Consider the following 25,099-nt stretch of genomic DNA (forward strand, 5'->3'; position numbering starts at 1 on the left):
ATGTCCTCTGTCCTACCTCAGCTACTCCCTCCCAGGCAGTTGAGCTGCCTATACATCCAAGCAGCTCAACACAGCTGAAGAAAAAACATATCACCATGTCAAAGGCGTCTCACCTTAAATTTATGGCAAAGACTAAATGGGTACTTGGTGCTGCCTGGCAATACTAAAATATTTCCTTATTCAACTCATTTTCCCCCACTCTCCTGATGAATGTTATATATTTCTCCTCAAACTTGCCAATACTTCCTCTACTCTTCATTTTTAGCCTATGAATTCTCTTCTTATTTAGCTGAGAATACAGAAGTAATCACGAGACCTTTCACTTTCTTCTACCACCAAGTTACCAATGTGCCAGCATTTGGGTCCATATAATTGTCACAGGTGAACTGTCCAATCACCAATCTAGCCTGAGGCCAACATATCCATTTATGTCCTTGATGCCATTCCCTCTCATCAGCTCAAGGACTTCACCCTTGTAATGGTCCCTTCTCTCTCTATAATAATCAGTTTGCCTCCCTGTACTCCATCATTCTCAACTTACAAGCATGCTATGATGTCTGTCTACCTAAAAACAAAAAGAACTCTAACACTTCATGCCCTTCCAGCCATAGCCCTATTACTCTGCTTGAAACAAAATCACTGACTATCTATCCTGTCTTCAATTCCTCTCCTCCTCTTTTCTCTTGAACCCATTGCACCAAAACCCTTCTTGTCAAGGTCACCAATGACTACCGCATTAACAAATCTAATAGTCTATTCTTAGTCCTCATCAGTCCATCAACAGTATTTATCATTTGGCTTTCCATGACTATCCTTGATTCTTCTCCTATCTCAGAGGTAGGAAATCATTTTCTCTCAGAATTTAGAAGACATTGCTACACTTATCTTTTCTACATGGGACATCCTAGAGCTTGGATGTTGGTCCCCTTCTCTATATCTAGTCTCACAGCTTTAAATAAAAACTTGGGAGTCATCAGTGTATGGATGGTATCTCCAGTCCCAATCTCTCCCCTGAACTCCAGGCTAATATATTAAACTGCCTATCCAATATCTCCACCTGGATATGTATTAGGTAACTCAAAATGAACAAGGCCAAAATTGAACTCTATTTTCTCCACAAACCTGCTCTTATTCCAGAAAATGGCAATTCCATTCTTCCAACAGCTAAGCCCCAAATCAATTATGCCCTCTTACATTATTGTTCCTTCAGCCCTATTTCTTCTTCTGTACTTATTTCTCACCACTCTGTAGTATGATTTTTACTATTTTTGTCTCTTTCCACTTCCAAAGCTCTTTGAGGGCAGGGGCCTTCTTTATTTGTTTGAGCCTACAACACCTACGTTGGATTATTTGTATAAACAGGCAGTAAAATGTAAACTGTTAAACAAGCCCTGGGCAGGATCAGATCCCTCTTCAAAAAAAAAAAAAAAAAGACTTTGAAGTAGGAAAGCATATTTCAGTGATTTCCACTGGTTCCCTAGTACAAGTCATGATAATTCCTTCACAGTAACTCCAAAACCTTGGTAGCTTGAAACAACAAAGGTTTGTTTCAAGGATATGAAACAAACTCTCCACACCAAACACGGGTCACCTGGAAACTTGCTCTGGATCCTAGACTGACAGACAAGCCACTATTTGAAGCACCAATAGTTACCATAACAGAATGGTAAATTACACACCATTCCTCCACATTTCACTGACCTAAAGCAACTCACAAGGCCATACCCAACTTCCAGTACAATTGTACAGTATGCCCAGAAGACAGAAAACAAAAATATTTGATGGACAGCACTAATGACTACCATATCCTTAAAAAAAAATGTTCTAGTTGTAAGTAACAAGATTTTAACTCCTGATTTCTATTTCCCATCTGTGAAAATGAACACCACTGCTAAACTACATACTGGCAAAGTACTATCTATGGGTCTTTAGGAATGTAACTTCACCAGTTAGGCCTGCCTCTTTCATCACTGAGGAGTCAGAGAGCAACAAAGAAGCCAAGTATGGGTGACAGGAAAGTGCTTAGACCAAACCTGTTAGAAATATTCAGTGTCAAAAGTCAGGGAAAGGCCTGAATAAAAAAGTATGTTCAGTTATGCAGAGGTGGGGAAAGGAGGGGAACCTTTACTAAATTTCTTGTATTAAAGGTATAAAACAGCCAGGACTTGGGGTTTCCTGCACTACCCTCATCTGAAGATTAACAAGTTTTACTCAAGCCACTTTCACAGTTGGAGTATTAGCAAAGTTAGCCAACATTTATCTTTTTGAACAAAAAAAAAATTACTTAAAAAAAAAAAAAGCTGCACGCTGCCATGTTATTAGAAACAGGGAAGGCAGTAGCTATTTTAGAGATGGATTTTACTGGGAAACTCTTTTTTCCCCCCAGAGTTTCAAAGACTCAAGATTCCTAAGCTCAATATGATCTGGGATGAACTCCACCTCTACACAAAGCCTAAATTTAATAGATGGCTACTCCAAGTTCTAAATTATTCTGTGCAGTTTCTATTCTACACAAAGTTCAAATACTTTCTAACAGTGAAACTGGCTAACAGAAATGTTAGGATGTTTGGATGGCTTGGTGAGATTACCATAAAGCAGCTAAACCCAAGAAATTACAACAAAGGGCAAAGAGGAGTTCAAGCAATGTCACCTGCCAAAAAGAAACAAATTAGGACTCCCAAAGGCAACCATGGGTATCTATCCTCACCACCCCCATCCTTTATTCATCCAACATAAGTGCATTAATTTCTGGGGTAGGGTAAGGAATGGCAGTAAATAAAGAGAGGGACAAGATTCTAAGATTTAGAATCTCTAAGAAATCTGATCTAGTTAAAACAAAAACAAAAAAAGATTGGCGAGCAAAACATTAACCATACAATGACTTTACGCACCATAACAAAGATATAGGAAAAGCCCTTCTAACATTTAAGTTGACGATCTCATTTCAAGGCAACAATACCGTATTTGCTTTGCTAAGTCGTTAGAATACAGAAAAAGCAAACCAAAAAACCTCTCCTGGTTAATGGCAGTTTAGCAGTACCAAAGCCCATTTCTTTCTCTCTCGCTTCCTCTCTCTCAACGGTTTCTCCCGAAACCCCTCCATCATTCCAACCTCCACCCCCGCAGGCGGCCCCATACCAGCTCCATCGCAAATAATACCGACTATCAAGGTCAGCCCAAAGGCACAAGGAGCAGAAATCGAAAACGTATCTTCCTTTATTGAAAGGGGGCGGAGACCCTCCCCACACCCGTGGCACCCGAGGACTCTGTCTCTAGGCTCAGGGGTCTGGGGTCCGCGGCCTTCGGGGATTCTGGATCTCTTTTCCTATCCATTCAGTTAGTTCTCTTTCCTGCGCCCCTAATAACCTCCAGCTCCCCCAAACCTGAGCTCCCCATTGTGGAGTGAGGGAGCGTCGCGATGCAGGCTGGGGAAGGGGGACGTGAGGAAATGCGCAATAGGGAAGATGCTGTCAGCATTTGTGCGCATGTAGAGTGCAAGAGTGGGGTACTCTTTAGGGAAGCCTCTGTCAAGGGGAAAGACTCTAGGGGAGACCTAAGATGGGGGCATTATAGGTAGGCCGTTTCTAGGGAAACCCATTGGGGGTTCTATACAGGGGTGCTATTGTTTGTGAGGGGAGTCTCTCTATACAGCCGTTTCTGGGAACAATAATCTATGGGGCAGGCAAGTGAGCTCTCCATAGAGAAACCACTATGGAGGTTCTCTACAGGAGAATCCTTCTCGGGGGACAACGTTCTATGGGGGTGGGGATGTCACAGTAGGGGGTCTTCATGGGGAGCCGCTATGGGAATCTCTACAGTTGGCCCTGTTCCTGGGAAAACATTCATTAGGGAGCCGTTTAGGAAAAAATCAACCGCAAGGAAGCCATGTCGGGCCACGCCCTGCGGCGGGAGGCGTCGCCGGACCCCAAGAGCTCGCAACCCCCTGCCTGGCCGCCCCTCTTCAGCCTCCGCCCCGCGTTACCTGACGGAGGGTAACCCGCGGCCAGGGCCACCAGGAAACCGAGCGCGGGGCAGCCCCAGCCGGTGCGGGGGGTACACATCCATGGCGGCGGGCGGCGGAGAACGGTGCCGCTGCGAGGGTCGCACAGGCCTCCCGGGCGTCTCCAGGGCCACTGCGGCCAGGCGGGGCGGCCGGGCGTGCCGGGTGGGCGGGGGGTGCGGCGCGAGGGGGCACGTCGGGGATGGGGGCGGAGTCGGACGCGTGCAAGGACCTTGAATGGGGGCGCTGGGCTCGCAGCCGCAGGGCCGCGCTCTCCTTAAACTGCGAGGCGACGGAGCCGCACGCTGGGTGCCCGGGTCCCCAGGGCGACAGCTACTACGCCACCGCTCGACCCTGTCCTCAGGCCCGGCATCATGGAGTGGGACTTTCTGCGACGCCCCCAGCCACGCACACGGGCGCGCCCGGAGGCGGGGCCTTCATCTGCCCCGCCTCGAGGCCCCGCCCTGTCCAGCCGGCTTTGGCCTCCAGCGAAAGCTTCCGCTGCGGTCCCGGGACAGCGCGGGGACCTGAGCACCTCCCTAGTTGCCTGCTTGCTTCCTGGGGTCTCCCAAGAGGGTATTTCGCTACTATCCTCACCCGCTGCTAATCAACTGCGACCCTCTCTTCAAACATCCAGCCCATTTCTAGCCGACTCAGGTTAGCAGTGCGCGCCCAGTCGTGTGCAGGGCATGGATCTTACGGGTTCATAGGGTCCCAGAGAAACCCTACCATTTTCCGTTCCTTTCTTGGCTCGACCCATTTTCGACTGCAGGGTCATATACAAGAAACTAAATCCCACCAAGCCTCGGCCTTTTCTTGTGTAAAACAGGGCAATACTTCGTAGATAGGGTTGTCAGGCGTCCTGTATATACAGGATATATTAATGATTTTCTCCTGCGTCTTGTATTGACTTTGTCAGGACACCTTAAATGTCCTGTATTGATATTTTTGCAATTAATTACAGAAATGTTAGAGCTTTTTTTTCCGGCAAGGTAATTGGCTTTTAAATCTCTTAAATGGTAACACTACTTACACGAATAAAAGATCTGGACAATCCCTACGGTTTGTCCAGCAGGTTTAGCTGAGGGAAGACCAAAAGAAAGGACTAGAAATTAAAAGTACTTATTTCTCATATTTAAGAAAGGAAAAGACTTTTGGCTCAAATTCAAAGTCGTGAACAAGCAACCTCCATTATTTAGAAATAAGTTCACATCAGTACAAGGCTCTGAAAATCAGCCAATCAGCGACAGGCTCACTCCAGTTGCTCGCTTTAGGCAATAGCCAATCAGCAAGTGCCTCACACCAGGGACCAGGCTTTAAATAAGCGGGTCTTCAGTTACCTTACAACAGTGACCTCACTAACAGAGTTGGGAGTCTGTCAATTGCTGGACTCTCGAGCTTCTGAAACTGCCATTCCCTGAACGCTAAGCTTCCCAAAACGTTTAAGATCAGTTCTTGCTTTGTTTAGGGAAATCGTGCCTTAGAAGTACGGCTCTCCTTTACAGACAGAGGAGAAATTCATATTTTTTCCCCACCAGATCCTCAGTTCAATACGTACCCCTCACCCCCATCACCCCTCCCTGCATAAGTTCGAAGTTTGCAACCCTTAAAAAATTCAGTTCTCATTTACCATCAGTTATGAGTTTGGACTTGTGACAAACGCAATGTCGCAGCCATGAGATTTAGCAAATGCTGCCTTTTTAATTGTGATGGTTGTTACCAATTTTTTTTTTTTTTTTTTTTTACAGTTCTTTGGGTATATTCACAAAGTGGTGCTATCACCACCACAACCAGTTTTAGAGCATTTTCATCATCCCTACAAGAAACCTTTAACCGTTTAGCAGGCATTCCTCCATTTTTCCACAACCATCACAGCACTGGGCAACAACTAATCTTTCTTTCTCCATGAATTTGCCTATTCGGAACATTTCACGTAGACACAATCATACAATGTGTGGTCCTTTGTGATTGACTTATTTAGCATGTTTGCAAATCTCATCAGTGTTGTAGCATGTACCAAAAATTTTATGGTTGTATAATACTCCATTGCATATGTGGATATATCACATTTTTCTTATCTATCAGTTGATGGACATTTGGATTCTTTCCACTTTTTTATATAAGACTGCCATGAACATTCATATACAAGTTTTTATGGGGACATGTTTTCAATTCTCTTAGGTATATAACCTAGATCTTCTGTATTTAACCTATTGAAGAACTTCCAAACTATTTTCTAAAATGGCTGCACCATTTAAATTCCAGTTTCTCCACATCCTTGCCAATACTGATTATCCATCTTTTTTATCATTTCCATCCTAATGGGTGTGAGTGGTATCTCATTGTGCTTTTTTATGTTTTATTTACATTTCATTGTTTATTGTAGTAACATTGGTTTATAACATTATATAAATTTCAGGTGTACAACATTATAACTTGGCATTAGAATTTCACATGTTCTCACCAACATCACTATGGTTTTGGTTTGCACTTCCCTGATAGCTAATGATGTTGAGCATATTTTCATGTACTTATTAGCCATTTGTATGTCGTTTTGGAGAAATGTCTGTTTAGATATTTTGCTTATTTTTATTAGGTTGTCTTTTTATTAAGTTGTGTTCTTTATATATTATAGATACAAGTCCCTTATCAGATATACGATTTGCAATTTTCCTCCATTCTGTGTATTCTCTTTTTATATTCCTGATTCTTGTGTCCTTTGAAGCACAAATTTTTTAATTTTGATAATATTCTATCTATTTTTTTCTTTAGTTGCTTGTACTTTAAGTGTTATATTTAAGAAACTGTTGCCTAATACAAGTTCATGAGAATTTACAACTACATTTAACGTTTTCTCCTAAGAGTTTAATAGTTTTGGCTCTTACATTAAGGTAAGGTATTTGATTCATTTTGAGTTAATTTTTTGCATTTGATATGAGGTAAGGGTCTCACTTCATTCTTTCGCATGTGGCTATCCAGTTGTCTCAGCACCATTTCTTGAACAGACTATTCTTTTCCCTTTGAATTGCCTTGCAATCTTGTCGAAAATAAATTGTGTTATCTCCTTTTCACTTGTATATATTTGAACCCTGAAATGCCCAAATGCAAGTGTGAATTTCATGAAAATTTTTCTGAACAGTAAACATTTATTAAATGAGAAAAAATTCTTTCAAAGCACTTTGTACAGTATGCAAGTGTTCATTCAATATTGAAAATGGTGGAAAGTCAGATATGATCCAGGATATGCTAACAGCTAAGCATAAAAGATGTGTAATTGCTTCAACTTGTATCAAGAAAGCAATAAAATAACAAAATTTTGATTAAGAGAAATTTAAATGAAAAAAATAAAAAACACCACAGCAGAAGTTATAATGGCCTCCCATGCTGTGCATTGTCATCAGTTTTTCAGCTCAAATAACTCTTTGAATGTACTGCTACCAGAAATATTTTCTAATTCCAAAGTTGCCAGCAAAATTCCAAATGCCAGGACAAAATTACTGCAATAATTTAAAATGTAATAACTCCATTTACTGTTGCAGTGATTATCAAAGCTCTAAATGGCTCATCTTTTTATGGAATCATCATGGATGCAAGTAATTACAATGCAGAAAAATGTTCCTTTTGCTTGTGTAATACTTTTCTTGTGAAAAGGCTCACTTGTAAAGCTATTTTGAATAAAATCTCTTCTAAATGAGACTTCAGAAATGAGCAAATTTTTTTGCAGAGATTTTCTCATTGAGTTATGAGTTAATGATGAAAATTGTACTGCTTTTGGTGTAGATAATACAAATATAAATGTTGGTAGAAGTTTGCATAAAGGTGCAGATATTGTTTATTCAAAGTTGAAGTAAAGCATGAATAATTGTATGGAAGCAATTGGCTGTCCTGCTTGTATTCTGATTAATGCTGCTCAAACAGCATCTGATGTCCTTCCTATTGACTATAAGAAGTAATTGTCATGAAATTGTTCTCTTTTGCCGCCAGCATTTATACTGTTCAAACTGAACAATTAAGGGATTTTTGCGATTTTGTTGGCATTCAGTATTCTTCATTTCTCTTGCATTCAAAAACCAGTTAGCTCTCTTTAACAAATGGAGTCTAGAGAATCCTCAGTTTATTCGAAGCACTGAAATCATACTTGAATTCTAAGGAAAAGCCCCCTCCCCCAAATTCTTACTGACTTTTAAAATAATCCATTAAGGGGAACATATTTATTTCTTGTTCACAATTTACAATCATCTCTTTAGAATAGGATTATGCAAATTGAAAGGAGAGAAAACTTATTGAAGCACGTCATTGCTTAAGGGAACTGTTGAATGCACTAAAGAAACGATTGATGGAGGAAAATTTATCCTTTAAGTATTAAGGCTATTCTAAATAGGGACAGGAAAAAAAATTCCGGCATGAAGTGGGTGATTATTGCAGCACTTGTCATGACTACATTATTTCATCTCATGAAGAATTTTGATTCTTTTACATGGTTATTACTAACTACTCTTCCAGCATGGAGACAGATTGAATCATTATGTGTAGTGTTAAAAAGAAAGGAATAAAAATCGATGCCAATGTTCTTTTTTATCAATGAACAATATTTCCAAAGTTATTGACCAAGAGATGCAGCATAATACTAGAGAATGGAAAAGCTAATCATGCCATGAAATATGGTATTTGCTTCAACAAACTAAGTTCAAAGAGCAATTTTCAGGGTTGTTAACTTTATTCTAGTTCATGTTCAGTATACTGGCTCATAACAGTAATTAATGTTGAGCATGTTTCCTCATTAAGGAATATCCTGTAGACAAATAACTAAATAAGTTAGATGTGATCACTGTAGAAACTATGATACAAAGTAAATGAAAATAGACTGTATGTGTACAGAACTTTATAAGTAAATTCTACAGATAAGGAACTATTAAGGAAAACCAAATGGTCAGGAAGATATAATCGAATGAAGAAAAATGTAATTTAGACACTTAAAATTTATTTCCTCTAAATAACAAATATTTTAGTATATATCCCACACAATGCTTTTCTTTCATATCTATGTACATATGCATAAACAATTAGATGTAATTCAAATTTAACTAGGCTCCCTGTTTTTTATTGTTAATTCTAGCAACCCTATTCCTGGGTGATCTGAGATACTATGTGTTATCCATTTAACAAGGGTCTTTAAAAGCTTTTCCCCAATCTTTTTTTTTTTTTGGAGGTATAATTTCCTTACAATAAAATAGATAATAAAATGTACAATTTAATGAGTTTTGACAGGTGTATACAGTTACGGAATCATTGCCCCCTAATCAGGATACTGAACATTTCTATGACCACAGAAAATTCCCTGAGGCCCCTTTGCAGTCACATCTCCACCCCTGGTCTCAGACAACCACTGATTTGATTCTGACGGCCACAGATAAGCCCTGTCTTTTCTTGAAATTTATATAAATGGAGTTAGCATAATGAATTTGAGATGTATTTACCTTGCTATACATATCAGTAGGTTATTCCTTGTTGTTGATGAGTATAGTTTTGCACAGTTTGGACATAATTTGTTTATCCATTTACTAGTTGATGGACATTTGAGTTGTTTCTATTTGGGGGCTATTATGTATAAACTCCTATAAACATTGATGTATAAGTCTTTGAGTGATCATATGTTTTAATTTCTCTTGGGTCAATACTTAGAGTGGAATTGCCTGGTTATATGGTACATGTATTTTTATCATTGTAAGAACTCATCAAACAGTTTTCCAAAGCGGCTGTGCCTTTTTATACACCTGCCTGCGGTATATGAGAATGCCAGTTGCTCCATATCCTCATCAGCACTTGATAGTGTCACTCTTTAACCATTCTCCTGGGTACATAGTGGTTTCCCATTGTTTTAATTCCCATTTCCCTACTGATTATGTTTGTATTTTATTACTGGGTTAAGTGAATTCTTTACGTATTTTGAGTATGAGTTGTTTCCTGGATATATGCATTGGGAATGTGTACTCCCAGTCTGGGGGTGGGGGGGGGGTGCATTTTCATTTTGTTAAGGGTGTCTTTTATGGAGCAGAATGCTTTAATTTCCATGAAGTCTAATTTTCTTCCAATTATTTAAGAGGTGAATGTGGTTGGCTGTGGCGTTTGGGGGTTTGGGAATGATGAAATTTGGGGAATTTCATTAAAAATTAATCAGCTTTCTGCTTTTGTAAATATGCTTGCTTTCTGCAGATAGGCTTATTGCATGTAGGAGCTCCTGCAAGAGCTCCCTTGCACTATGCTCGACTTATAAATGTAACTGTTTGTACTCCAGCAGCTTTCCCTCCCTGTAACAATCTGTGTTTACTGGTTGCCCATAGCAACTCCAGCCCTTCGGTCTGTTACTACTTGAAATCTGCATAGCAACTCCTGCTGTATGTAACAGTTTATGTTCAAGCTGACCAATCAGCTTGTGTAAAGCTTTTCCTATATAAAGATGTTTCCACTGAAAACCTGCCCAGATCTTCAGAGCACTAGCTCATCTGGGGTCCAGGACTGCATATAATAAATTTTGGATTCTTCTCTCTGAGTGAACTGCTTGGTTTTTGGCTGGTCTGATTTTTGGAGCTTTGGGGATTTTTCCACAACATTTTTGGAGGCCCCAGCGAGATTCCAACCACAGCAGCCCCTTGAGCCACGGGACCAGTGGCACGGCCTGGCTGAGGCAAACGGGAACCGAGACAACTGAGGAGGCGCATCACCTGGATATTTTATGTTCTTTCAGATTGGTACCCGGACTCCCCAGCGTGGCCGAGCCACCAACTGGACTCATGGGAGAGAAGGACTAAATTCACCAGAAGCGGCTGCAAGAACATCAGAAAAGGTACGATTAAAGTATATAATTAATGATTATTTTATATTTAGTTATAGTTTATTTTATTTTTAAAGAACCAAGTTTTAATATATTTATGTTTTTGAGCTTGTTATTATTGATTTTGACATGATTATAGGTGCCAGATTAGAGGTAAAGAAAAAGTAAATTAAGGAGTAAGATAATTGGGAATGAGGAACCAAAAAATAAGGAAGGTAAAGTAAAGTCAGAGCACTCAGTCTTAGGTCCGGGGACAGCCCCTAAACCAGCCCCTCTGTCAGAGGGAAGAGAAGGAACACCTCCTTATTTTCAGGAAGCCTGAGGGATAATAGGCAGGTTCATTAGGAGTCTCTATGGGGACAGAGGCTAGGAGTCTTCCTATTGGGGGAGGTGTTAGGTTAAGGTACAGACTCACTAGCCAAGGGTAAAACCTGCGTGTACACTGGTGGGGGAGGAGCGATGTTTTAGCCTGATTTGTGATTGTGTGAGTGAATGAGTGTCTTTACCAACCTGCTGGTAAGGTATGAGTTTGTAGCCCCACGGCTGGGCACCCTTAAGGTCCCCTAAAGGCCATGGGGTTCATTTGGGCTCATTCTGCGGGTTCGTGGTGAATGGCACATGGTCTATGGTGGCATCGGACTAGTGTCCGATCGTGTGTTACAAAGCTACAGCTAAGCGTCACTTATGCTCCCTGAGAGGGGACACAGCCAGAAGAGTGCCTGAATGGTCTCCTCTTTGAAGAGTCTCCGCACCCTTGTTTGTCTTTGCATCACCATTGCAGGGCGGAATAAGTGGGTCAACACTAAGTAAAGGGAATTCTGTTATCCTCCAGAGGGCAACCAGTTGTCCTCCACGAATTAAGGAGAAGCAGCTGCTTGCTCACTAGCACGCACATTGAGGAATGGCGGCAAGTGTGTGAAAGAGTAAATGTTGACTGACTGAGATGTAGCTTACTAGAGAAGCAAGAGCTGAGCTCTGATCTATGGTTCCGTGGTGATCCTCATTTGGCTTGTGGTGGCCCCACTGGATCTCCATGAGGAGTCTACTCCAGTGGTCTGGGTCATAGGTTTACACCGACTCACCAATGCTAAGAGGCACCTTAAATTCCTGTGAGGGAAGTGAGTGGCGTCCCCTCCAATTTCCCAATCCTTCCCATCCCCCTTGTGGCTTGATAGTTGTCTGTCATGGGAGGTGCGGGAGGTACCTCAGATCTACATGAAGGAATAAGGCATGTCAAAGAAGGCTTGAGTAAGCAGAAAGGAAAGTGTTTTGGTAACAAAAGTTATAAAGAATGGAAACTTAGACTGAAGGTAAAAGAAAGATATTTGCCTCAGAGGTGGTTGCTGAAGGAGTTAAAAGAGGCAAACTGAGGGAGTAAAAAAATGTGTGAAAGGAGGTTCCTGGAAGTAGTAGAAGGTTTGTGAAGGGAAACTTTGAGAGGGATTTTCTGAGAGGAAAAGTGTAAAAGAAGGCTGTTGGAAGAGATCTTGAGAAATTTTACATAATTAAGCTAAACAAGGTTGGAAATTTAAGTGTCGAAAGGAAGCTGATATAAAATTGGAATTGTGCTAAGATTACTGGTCTGCTATGAAAAGGTTTTCTGAATAGAAAACTAGAATTTTGTATGTCAACAAATTAATTTTGGTGTTTTGTGTTGCTTTAACCAGGTGTCTGGAGCTTTAGAGGGTATACTGACATCAGCCTCTGCACCTAATTTCCAAAGGAAGTTTCTTGCAAATATGGGGAAAAGTTCCTCTAAGCCAACTGTCTTAGATTGTATGTTGGAAAACTTTAAGGACGGTTTCTTAGAGGAGTATAGGGTCATGCCGGCTTCGGGAAGGCTTCATATTTGTGAGCTCAAATGGCTCGCTTTAGGGGTAGGTTAGCCCCTGGAAAGGACCCTAGACCTCCCCACAGTGAGAGCAGTATATTGGATAGTAACAGGGACCCCAGGATATCTAGACCAAGTTCCATACATAGACGTGGTTGCAGGCAGCTTCTGGTGCTCCCTTGGTTTGGTTCAATGCAAATAGGCAGGGACAGAGTAAGGAATTTGTAGCCTGATTGGTTAGGCATAAGAACAAGGTGTCAGCAAAATTAATCCACCAAGGGGGCCTCAAGGAAGAAACTAACTTCCAACAGCTGTACAGCTCAGTAGCTCTGTCAACCCCCGCGAGGCCACTTTACTATCAATTGCCGGACAGGCTTCCACCATCATCACCTTTCCCACCCCTGATCATCCCAGAGCCCCAGCCTGGCACTATGCCCTCTGTCTCATTTAAGTTCGACTCCTCAAATCACTCTGCCTGGTATATGGGCAAGTGTCTTAGGAGGAGACGCAGGCCTGGCTCTAGGGCCAGCTCCATGGCATGTGCCTAGTCCATGATTCCTCCGCCTTCTCTAGGAACTACATGCTGTCTGTATCTTAAAATGCACAAGTTTCCCACTACCTTATCAACTCGCTATCCAAACACTTATTTAAGATCAGGGACCTGGAGTTTGATAGCTTGCCAGCCCTACTGGAGTTTTATAAAACTCACTACTTGAACACCACCACCCTGATGGAGCCTGCACCTAAGTATCTAAGCGTATCAGAATACGTACAGACTCTTTGTGATTTTCCTGGGAATGATGGTGAAGACCTGCCCTTTAAGAAGGGCGAGGTCCTAATGATAATAGAAAAGCCTTTTCTTAGGGAGCTTATAAAATCCCCATCACATAGAATACATGAAAAATCCAAATTAAAGGCAAAGGCTGGAGCTGGGAAGCCAACAGGCATGTCAAGAATGGCATAGATACACCAGAGACCAGAGGAGTTGCCCATAGAGTTCTATGAGAGATTATGCAAGGCATACTGGTGTATACCCCTTTTGACCCCGAAGCATGAGGAAATCAGTATATGGTTAATGCAGCATTTGTGGCCCAATCCTCCACCGATATCTGCTGCAAACTTTGATAACTAGAGGGCTTTGCTGAGATGAACAACACCCAGCTACTGAAGGTCACAAACGAGGTGTTTGAAAACCGCGACCAGAAGGCCAAAGGGGTGAACATGTTCTTGTTAATAGCTGCAACAGGAAAGTCAGGTCTAGAACAACAGACTATTGCTCCCCCCTGAAAGAGAGAGACCAGAAGGAGACCTCCACTATTCTGTGTGACCCCTGTGCCTACCGTAAGGAGACAGGACATGGGGACATTGGAAGAATGAGGGTCCCCACCATGAGAGACCAGAAAAATTCAACCAAGCTTGTAAAGGAAAGTACCAGCCTGAGCCAGTCATCCAAAAAAGCTCATTGACCAGGCCAAAGAATAGTCAGTCTAGGGATTATCAGGCTCCCTGTTCCTAGACCCCCAGCAACTTACAGTTGCAATAGAAGTAGGGGGCCAATCATTGACTTTTATAGTAGATATTCCATGGGAGCAGCTTCATTCATAGAGGACAGCATGAAGCCAGCTACGCAATAACAACTGCTGGTGAGGCAATCAGAGTTAAGGCTCTGCTACAGAGCTGGTCATCACAACAGACTGAACTATGGGCACTCATCCAGGCATAACAACGGGCTGAAGGGAAACAGGCTAACATCAACAAAGCTCAAGGTATGCCTTTGTTACCTTGCACATACTTAGGGCCTTTCACCAAATGGGGGAGTTATAAATGGCAAGGGGAAAAGAAGCTCCACATGACTAAAAGGCTGCAAAGTTTAGGGAAAGCTAAATGCATGGACCGGACCCATGGAACCACCATAGCTAGCTTTATCAGGAAACCTAACACCCTGACTTAATTAAGGTAGGAAAAGGGAAAGAGCTCCATGAAACCCCAGTAGGTAGGAACTCCGGCCATTCTCAGCAGGAAGCAGATATAGAAGAAGAGACCTCCAGTCCCTCAACATCCATATGAGTATTAATAAGGGGCTCATGGCTTGTAGAAAATAATTAGGCAGGAAAAATTAGCTAAGGGAGTGGGGGTTTTAGGTCTACCTGTAAAGACACCAAGGTCATCCTATGCTAGAAGGGGCCCACAAAAACCTCCAATGGTAAGGAAGTTAGGAGAAGAAAAGTCCTAGATTAATAGTAAACCTTGAAAATGCCCCCACATGTTCAGGTCTTAGGGAGAATCCCCTGCCACATCACTAGAGAAACTTTAGAAAGAGCCTCTACCCTCTTGAGGAATTAAGTACACCCCTGTCAGCCAGAAGAGAAGGTATAGGTTAAAGATTGGAAGGAGAAGCTGTTTCAACCAAGCTATACAGGTAACCTATGTTGTAAAAGATTGGCACCAAGAAAGAGTACTATAAATTTTAATCCAGTGTATTACCTTAAATTAAAGCAACCTAGAGTCAGAATTGAAAATACTGTGTAAAATATCTGCTAAAATGCGTTTTATAATTTGGTTTAGCCGAAGTGTTCATTGGTCCAACATAGTAGGTGTTATTAGAATATAAGATTGTCGAATTTTATAAAGGGTTTAGCCCAATATGACACATTCTGTAAGGTAGTTGTTATTGAATTATGTACTGCTGTATCCAGTTCAGGTACATTTGTCTATAAAATCAACTAAAATACTACTAATTCAATTAGATTCTCTCAGTCTTGCCTGGTTTGTTAGTGTGGTTAAGCATAAGGATCAGCTATTTGGACTGTCCAGATATTCATCCCAGTTAACTCCTACGGAAAACACCCTTCGCAGACGGTGCAGACGGATTTCACCGGTTCATACAAAGACAACATGCCCTGCTTCAGCCACAAGCCAGAAGCTGGCTGGTCTACGCACGGCCGAAGCCTGAGGAATATCATCGTAGGACTTCTTATAATTAGAGACATTGGGGAAGGAGGGAATTTAGAGGAGAAAACTAAGTTGTACATCCAAGTCACTAAAGGGCAATGGGGTCAGAGAATTTTCTATAGCTACTATAAATGTCAGAGAACTCAAAAAGGTACCTGTACCTATATCTAGACTCAATAGGTAATCAGCCTTATGCATGTTACAACTCATATGAACCTCCCTCACTAAAACAGTTCTGAAATAAGGGAAGCCTTGAGGGACCACAGGGGAAGATAGACAGGCAAGACCATATTAGCCCAGAATAGGATAAAATGTAAGGGCAATTCTTGATTCATCTGCTAGATAAAATACGTAACTTCTAGAGTTTTAATTAAATCATAGTGCAGCTCAATGATGTCTTCCTCTTTCCGAAGAGCTGAGATTGAAGTACAATGTTCAATCCCTGCCCATTGGAAAAGGTGATGAAGTTCAGGGCAGCAAATTAGCAAGGCGGTCAGGGTTTATAGGAAGAAATATGTCATCTACATTGAACGAGTACAGCGGGAGAAGGCTAATAACATAACTGTTCATGTGAGCATTCACCCCAGCAAAGTAGTTATTACTAGACTAAAGCTGTACATAGACCACGAAAGGATCCTTAGACACAAAGCCAAACCTTGCCAAGTAGGAAAGGAAAAGGGTACATATAAGGAAGAAATAATTAAGGAGATACAGGAATAAAGTATTGAATAGTCTGTAAATGGAAATGAAAATTCACAATCTTTTGAAGTGTTGGCCAAACTTCAGATTGTAAGGCACATTCATAAAGTTTTGAGAATGTAAGAGGGAGATTTAAGAAAGGAATTAGTATATTAAAATAGATTTAAATAACATTATTGAAATCTACTAGTACTGAATTAATATCTAGCACTTCATTTTGTAAACAGATTTAGATAACCCTAAGATTTGATGCTTGTGCTACTGTAAGCCAGAGCCAAGGACAGGAAGGGAGATCTTATGGATCCCTCAGTTAGGAATAAAGCTACAGGACAAAAGAAAAGTATATATGTCCCCATGCACTTCTTATGGAACAAGTGGTGCCTATTGGTCTTGTATTTTATGGGCTACTTAGGAGAAAGGCAACACTAATAAGAAAGGGGAGTATCTAGGAAAAGGAGTAGCTTTATCGAGTTGCACCAAACATGTGTGTAACTCAGTAAAGAATAACCTCTATAATCCCTGTTGGAATTTTGAGGAAGTATTAACATTTGGTATTGATGGGACAGGACCAGATCTCTATGTTTAAATTTGTATTCTCAGGAGAAGTCTACTATTAGAGGATATAACTCAAGTTTACTAGGTTTATAAGTCCTTTTTCAAAGAAATAACCGGGCCCCAGCTCCCAGTGTTGCAACCAAACAAAAACTTGTTTCTTAGAATAGTCAAAGGAATAGCTCACTCCCTAAATATCACTTTCTGCTATGTATATGGGGGAGCTCTAGTAAGGAGCAGGTAGCCTGAGGAAACTACAAAACTGGTTCCCACCCTGGCAGTGCCAGAAATAACAGTCCCACATACCATTAGTGGTGATTAATAGATTTTAAGACATATTATATAGAACAATACTGCCAAGCTGGAGGTAGAAAGAACTCACAAGGTTGGTCAAAAATTTAAATGAAGCATGCAAGTGAAAGGTAAAGGTAAAACAGAAAAGTAAATTTATTAGCTAGATTTTCAGAGCTTATTAGTGTCTGGCAGAACCAGCCAGGGTCCAAGATTGAACAGCCCCACATGGGTTTTATAGATTTGTAGAAGCATAGCCTATATCTGCCTCCCTAGGAATTAAAAAGGAAAATTATGTAAATGGCGTGATAAAATCTTCCTTATCCTCTTAACTCTGAAAACAGGGAAACAGCTTAATCATCCAGTCCGACAACTCTTAGAATAGGCAGCAAGAGAAATTCAAAGAGTGGAAACTATAGTAAATTGAAGTAGTCTGAAAAAGCGTCAAAAGCCAAATGTAATTATAGGTTCAGAGAGGTAAAGGATGCAAAGGTAACAAATTAAGCCAGGAAGTTTGTGCTCTGGAAATAGTGCCATAAGGCAAGATAGAAATTTAGGTGGTGAGACAAGTTAAATACCACCAGAGAGAGAATAAATGGCCCCCAGAATGAATAAACCAATACTGTGGGCCTGCCACTTAGAGGATAGGTATTAAAGAACCGTACCCCCATTTGCATCCAATTGCAAGCAGTTTTAGGATGAAAGCAGGAAAACCTTGACCCTCCTTGCACATGAACAGACTCAGATGAGAAATGTCAACTACCAGAACAGATTGGCGCTAGAGTAGTTGTTAGCAGCAGATGGAGGCGTATATAAGAAAGTCAGTCTCATTAACTATCAAATATAGGTAGATGACTAGGGTCAGGCAGTTAGGGACCTCGCTGAACAGATAATAGAACTTCCACATATGCCCATACAAGTACAGCATGAATAGGACCCTGATAACCTCTTTAAAGGTTCTTTACTTTCAGAGGCAATGCACTAACTTAGAGGTAGTAAGGGTATATTTTACAGAGCTGCGCTGGACATGACAGGATTTACCACTTGATGGATATAGCAAGTGGCACCTGAATGGGAACCTAGGTATAGGAAAGCATGTATATAAGGTGGGAGAAGCTCCCTTGGAAAGGTATATACAAAAGAGAAAAAGGGAGAAAATACAGATCACAGCCTAGAAGGAACAAGCTGTCATTATCAGGAGTAAAATATAAGACAGCAAGAGTCAAAGAGAAGATCCTTTATATACAAATGCTTAAGGCCATAGGAAAAAGAAAAACCGCAGTGGAGACCTTTATGTAATTATAAGTCTCTAGTCCAGAGAAATCAAGAAGGAAATCAGAAAGGCGATGCCCTAAAAGAATTTAAATAGACATCAAAAGGGGGAATGATGAAGAAATATGGGGAATTTCATTAAAAACTAATCAGCTTTCTGCTTTTGTAAATATGCTTGCTTTCTGCAGATAGGCTTGTTGCATACAAGAACTCCTGCAAGAGCTCCCTTGCACTGTGCTCAACTTACAAATGTAACTGTGTACTCCAGCAGCTCTCCCTCCTTGTAACTATCTGTGCTTACTGGTTGCCTGTAGCAACTCATGCCCTTCTGTCTGTTACTACTTGAAATCTGCATAGCAACTCCTGCTGTATATAACATTTTATGTTCAAGCTGACCAATCAGCTTGTGTAAAACTTTTCCTATATAAAGAGATGTTTCCACTGAGAACCTGCCCAGATCTTCAGAGCACTAGCTCATCTGGGACTGCGTATAATAAATTTTGAATTCTCCTGTCTGAGTGAACTGCTTGGTTTTCTCTGGTCTGATTTTTTGGAGCTTTGGGGATTTTTCCACAACAGGCAAGGTAGGAAAGCCTGGACCAGCTAAAAGAACTTAATGATGATAACAATTGCCCTCCCCTCAATGCCTTAAATCATGATCTTTTTAAAAAATTTATTTTTCAATTAGAGATGACATACAACATTATATTAGTTTCAGGTTACAACATAGTGAATGATTAGACATTTATATACCTTATGAAGTGATACCCCCTGACTAGTCTAGTATCTGCCTGGGATTATACATAGTTATTACAATATTATTGACTATATTCCCTATGCTGTACTTTACATACCCATGACTATTTTTATAACTGGCAATTTGTACTTCTTAATATTTTTTACCTTTTTCACCCAGCCCCCAACCCCCAACCCCCTACCATCTAGTGAACCTCAGTATTTTTTCTCTGTATGAGTTTTTTATCTTTTTTAGATTTCACTTAGCATAATGCCCTCTGGGGGACCCATATTGTTGTAAATGGCAAGATTACAACATGCATATTGTTGTAAATGGCAAGATGTCATTTTTTTAAGTAGCCAAATAACATTCCATTGCATATATGTATCACATCTTTATCCATTTGTCTATTAATGTACACTTAGTTTGTTTCCATATCTTGGCTATTGTAAAATAATGCTGCAATGAATGTAGGGGTGCATATATCTTTTCAAATTAATGTTTAGGAATTCTTTGGATAAATACAGAAGTAGAATTACTGGGTAGTTCTATTTTTAATTTTTTGAGAAACCTCCATACTGTTTTTTTCAGTGGCTGTGCCCATTTGCAATCCCACCAGCAATGCATGATGGCTCCTTTTTCTTTACATCCTCACCATTGCTTGCCGTTTGTTGATTATTTGATAATAACCATTCTGACAGGGGTGAGGTAATATTTTATTGTGGTTTTGATTAGTATTTCACTACTGGTTAGTGATGTTGATGATCTTTTCATGTCTTGGCCATCTCTATGTCTTCTGTCCATTTTTTAAACATTGTTTTTTGACGTTGAGCAGTATGAGTTCTTCAAATATCAAATCATTATCTTGAAGAATAACAAAAGTTTGAACAGATTCAATTTTTACTTTTTTGCCAAACTATTTCATAACTGACTATGGTGGTTCGGAAGGCTTCTCAAAGATAATGTTTGTGCAGAGGGTCAAAAAAAATGAGTGATAATAAAACGCTATTATTTGAAAACACTGTGTTCTGAGCATGTTTCCTGTAAGTCTTTGTGGTAGCTAAACTCCATAATGGCCCCAAATGATTCTCACCTCCTGTATTCATGCCTTTGTATAGTCCCCTTCCAATCATTTTTGGCCTGTGACCCAATAGAGCACGGCAGAATCACAATGTGTGACTTCCAAAGCTTGGTCACAAAAGACATATACAGCATCTCCCTTGGGTCACCTGCTCTAGAGAAAGGCAGCTACTACTCTATGGAGACACTCAATTACTATTAAAAGACCTAGATGATGTGAAACTGAGGCCTCCTATCTAAAACCAGCACCAACTTGCCAGTCATGTGACTGTGTCATCTTGGAGGCCAATCTTTCAGCCCCAGTCAAACCTTCAGATGACCAGAGCCCCAGCTGACATCTTAACTGCAGCCTCATGGAGAGACCCTGTGCTAGAATCGATAAACTATGCTTCCCCTGAAATCACAGAAACTGCTTAAGATAGTAAATATTTTTTTTGTTGTTACAACTCACCACATTTGAAGGTAATGTGTTATGCAGCAATAGATAACTAATATATCCTCGCAGTAGTTTGATAAGGTAAAAGTAAGTATATTTCCATTATATAAATAAGGAAACTGAACTTTAGAAAGATTAAGTAACTTGCCCAAATAAGTATTGGAGGAGGTTTTTTTTTTGTTGACAAATAATTTTTTCCATAATTTCCATGGAAAAACAATAAAGAAAAACACCACAGCTTAGGTAGAAAATCCCCTCAACCCCCCTTAAACCTCTTATTTTTCCCCAATGTTCCATTGTTTTCTCTCAAAGACCCTCAGGGCTATTCAACTTTACACTCACCTCTCTATATCCTGTCATCTTGCATTTCCTACTAAGCAAAGCAAATGCTGGCTACATTAGAACTGAGTTTTGATTCTAGCTCTTTTGCCAATGCCCATGTCTCTAACCACTCTTTTTTAGAAAGGGTTCTCTAGGAGGAGACTAGGGGAAGGGCAGTAGTGGCAGAGAAAACAACAAATGCGAAGAGGTTAGGGTTTGACAGAATCAAGCTGCTTCTAAGGGAACAGATGGACAGTAGTTCAACATGGCTAGAGATTAAACTTCCTGGGAAAGGAGGTAGCAGCAGGGTGAGGCAAGAAAGGAGCTGGTAACCGATGTGGAGAAACTTGTCCATGCCAACAATTTTGGATTTCTCTATAGTAGAAGACGTTAGGAGAAAGACATGCTTACATACATATGAGTTTTCAAAAGATCCTTTGGTAGTTTAACATAAATTGTTGGTACTCCTTGGTACTTAGCATTTCCAGGCATGCTGGCCCATCTTCCATGTCGGTGGGCTGAAGGAGCTGGGGAATTAATAATTGCTGGGAGCCCTTAATCCGTGGCCAAAAGGAGTTGTATAAATATCCCAGCTTCTCACTCCTCAGGTGGGATGACTCTGAGGCATCTGTTCTGCAGAATTTCTCAGGATACCTCAGTAGAATTAAGCTTCAATTGCTGATAGCTTTTTCCTGGGATTACCTCTCAAATAAGGTTCTTGCACTCAAATTCTTACCTCAGGGTTTACTCCTGAGCATGGGGAAAGGGAGGACTATGAAGTAAAACAGGTAGAATAAGAGGTAATATATTCCATGTTTATTTAAATGATGGTTAAAATGTTGATTCTTCCCAAATTATGAATTCAATGCAATTTCCAACAAAATTCTAACAGGATATTTTAATGGAACTTAAAAAACGATCCCTATAGTTGTTAATAGCAAATTTGGTTCTGGAAACGGAGAGGAAATAGCAGATTTTATTATAAAGCTATTTTATTATAAAGGTAATGAAGATTAACTATAAAGCTATCATAATGGCACAGGGAGAGGAAAACAGACCTAAACATATATGAGACCTTGTTATATAATAAACATAGCATTACAAAACACGGAGGGATTGGTGGAATATTCAGTAAGTAGTGCTGAACAATTGACTATCCATGTGGAAGAGAATTAAATCTCTGTGTGACATAGAATACCAAGTAAACAGCAGACAATTTAAATATGAAAAAACAAACTTGAAATTATTAGAAAATATCTTTATAACTCAAGGAAAGAGAAGAATTTCTTAAATAAGATAGAAAAATCAGAAATCTTAAGAAAAACCAATATATTTGACCAAATCGAAACTCAAAATATATACAACACATAGCAAAACAAAGTTAACCATCCATAGTGTAAAGGGGATGAAACTTGAAAACATTATGCTAAGTAAAAAAAGCCATTACAGGAGACTGTATATTGTATAATTCCACTTTTATGAAAACTCCAAAATAAGCAAATTTAAAGTATACTTTAAATGGGTGAATCTTACAGTATGTGAATTACTTCCCCAAAAACTTGTTTTAAAAGGCAAGCCACACACTGTGAAAAGATATTTGCAAAGAATATTTCTGACAGATTATATCAAAGAATCTAATAAAGCAATAAAAATGACCTTGGCAACAGACATACTTCACAGAAAGATAAGAAATAAAAAGTCAGAGACAATGCTCATTCTTTTCATACAACAAAGTCCCAGCTGGTGAAATTTGTAGAAGGAGGATGTAGGATTCCAATAGAACTACGTAAGAGCCCTGATTGTTTCCAGAGCATAAGAGAGTCTATATTAGAAGGAAACTGAAAGTTTCTAAGTATTGATCATGCCCCTTAAGCCATTGTGTTTAAAATCACTATGACATCAAAATGCATGGGGACCTTATCTGATTTTCTAAAAAAAGAAATCTGTGTTCAGATTTTTGACAAATATTAAGTGGTAGAGTGTTCATTTCAGTGCATTACATCAGTCACTTTGTCACATTAGTAATTCTGCTAAGTGTATCCCCTTAGTCAAGATGGTGACCACCATATCTCTTCGTGGTAAAGGTACTTACTGTTTCCTCTTTGTGATTACTAAATATTCTTAGGGTGGTACTTTCAGTCCTTGCCCATCCCTGCATTAGTCATTTGAGGCTGGCATTGCCCCAGATTTGACGTGGGCCTTCTTTAAAATTTATAGATTCCAGAGTATGTTCTCCATTTTCTGGGTGTGAAGTCTGGGATTCTACATTTATAACTGGCTCCCTCTAGTGCTACTTATGCCCATTAAAGTTTGAAAAGCAGAGGTGAAGCCCTTCTAAAGGACCATCTGAGAGTTTTCTGCCTTACAGGAGTGGAGAGGGATGAGTAAGAAGTAGAGAAGCTAGGAGACAAGATACCTAATAATTTTTGCCATGTTATCCAATGTTTATCTGAATAATAGGCACCATATACTTCCATCCCCAAAGGTAGGATTAATATTTGGAAGCAAACATTGATATAATCAGGAAAAGGCCTAGATCAACAGGGCGAAAAGGACATACTGTCATTCATGCTGAAAACTCCCAATGAAATCTGGAAAAGACGTGAAAGAGGGAAACTAATAGGTATATAGTAGCATCAAGAAACTGAAAACCAACAGGCCAAGTATCTTAAGAAAGTACTGGAAGATAGTAGAAAGAAATTTGTGGTCAAAGAAAGGGTAAATGAACTCGTGTGTTAATGACTGTTTCCTCCTCAAACCTTACTAAAATACAGTAGATTAAAAAAAAGAAGAAATATAAAAACTACAAGGAAAAAAGTCTTGCACTGAGGCAAGACTGGGCTAGTTATGTCAATAATATCTTAGATGTTCTTACCTGGCATAAGGGAGAAAAAGTAATTCCACACTTGGAAAAAAGGCAAAATTATAACTGATTTCTAATATCTCAAGGAAACACCTTTGCAAACCTTGTTTGAATGAAAGCAGAACCTTGAGTTATGGCAAATGTAATGTCACAGTGTATCCAATTCACAGCTTCTAAAGGAACAAACAGTTTTAAGGTCCTATATAACAATAGTTTAACTTTAGAAACCAATAGGTTCTATGGTTTTATAGCCTGGTTGGATGGTTAAGCACAGGATTTTATTGCCGTGTAGAAAGTTAAGCAGTCTTGAATCTTACCTAGCAAATGGTCTTTGAAATTCCTTTCATTAGCTCTAACTTTATGTTTGTGTACACACACACACACACACACCCTTGTGTTTTTCAAGCACTGGCAAACCAGTTATTTTGGTGTACCTGATAGTTCCTTCTATAATACAATACATAAAATTTTGATAAATGTTCATAATCTTTTGGTGTCAGAATTTTGCTCTAACATCGATTGCAGTTTCCTCAGTTCTGCTGAGTAGATGGGGGTAAGCCAATAAAAGGAAAACCACTTTGTGCTTCAGTATGCCAGAAAGGCTCAGAGATTGGAAATACCACATATCTCTGATGTCAGGGGTGAGAGTTGGTGCTGAAAATGGAGGACCTAGTTGAAAATCTTGGTCCTCCTCTATCAGGACAGAAAACTGCAGTTGGCTACCTAGAATAGTTGGACCCCAAAGTTCTTGGCTTACAGAGATCTGGCACAGCTGAAAGTGAGGCTGCTGGAGTGGACACTGGGGAATTGAATGGAGTTTGCTTTCTGGATGGAGACCCTGGCATCATCCCCTGCTCTGAGCCAGGCAGATACCACCACTATCGACTCTCTCCCTTCCACTCACACACACACTCCCTCTGATCCGGCAGAGGAGCCTTCTCTAGAGAAATTGGCCCCACCTAGAGAACAATACCTACAGAAACTGACATTTGGGGGGGGCACCCCAATGAAACTTGCAGGTCCCTGCCCATCCTGTAACTATGAGGCCCCAATCAGTAAGCTCCACCTACAAACATAAGCTCTAGTTCATATGCATGTCAACAGAGGGCCTTGAGTCACCTAATATGGACAGCTGCTAACATTGAAATCAGAGACCTAAACAAACATAAAAAGAAACTGGAGGAAACAGAGACAATGGCAAGGAGAAGAAACAAACTTGTAAAAATCTACTATA

At 40.2% G+C, this 25,099-nt stretch overlaps 2 protein-coding genes across 6 annotated transcripts in view; one reads left to right on the forward strand and one right to left on the reverse strand.

Moving 5' to 3' along the window:
* The window catches only part of CUNH20orf194 (chromosome unknown C20orf194 homolog), a 117,526-nt gene extending 113,146 nt beyond the window's left edge, over positions 1–4,380 (reverse strand). For 4 of the 5 annotated variants that reach the window (XM_016140721.2, XM_036229599.1, XM_016140640.2 and 1 more), the window contains exon 1: positions 3,983–4,380. In XM_016140721.2, coding sequence (XP_015996207.2) covers positions 3,983–4,065 — 83 coding nt within the window. In that variant the 5' untranslated portion in view covers positions 4,066–4,380. The remainder of the gene's footprint in view (positions 1–3,982) is intronic. The other variant, XM_016140770.2, reaches the window with a different exon arrangement.
* Positions 4,381–10,519: 6,139 nt separating this feature from the next.
* The window catches only part of ATRN (attractin), a 172,299-nt gene continuing 157,719 nt past the window's right edge, over positions 10,520–25,099 (forward strand). Inside the window, exon 1 of the mRNA XM_016139006.2 lies at positions 10,520–10,844. The gene's annotated coding sequence lies outside the window, so the exon portion shown is untranslated. The remainder of the gene's footprint in view (positions 10,845–25,099) is intronic.

Source organism: Rousettus aegyptiacus, unplaced genomic scaffold, assembly GCF_014176215.1.
Source record: "Rousettus aegyptiacus isolate mRouAeg1 unplaced genomic scaffold, mRouAeg1.p scaffold_m13_p_12, whole genome shotgun sequence".
NCBI classification, from domain to species: Eukaryota; Metazoa; Chordata; class Mammalia; order Chiroptera; family Pteropodidae; genus Rousettus; species Rousettus aegyptiacus.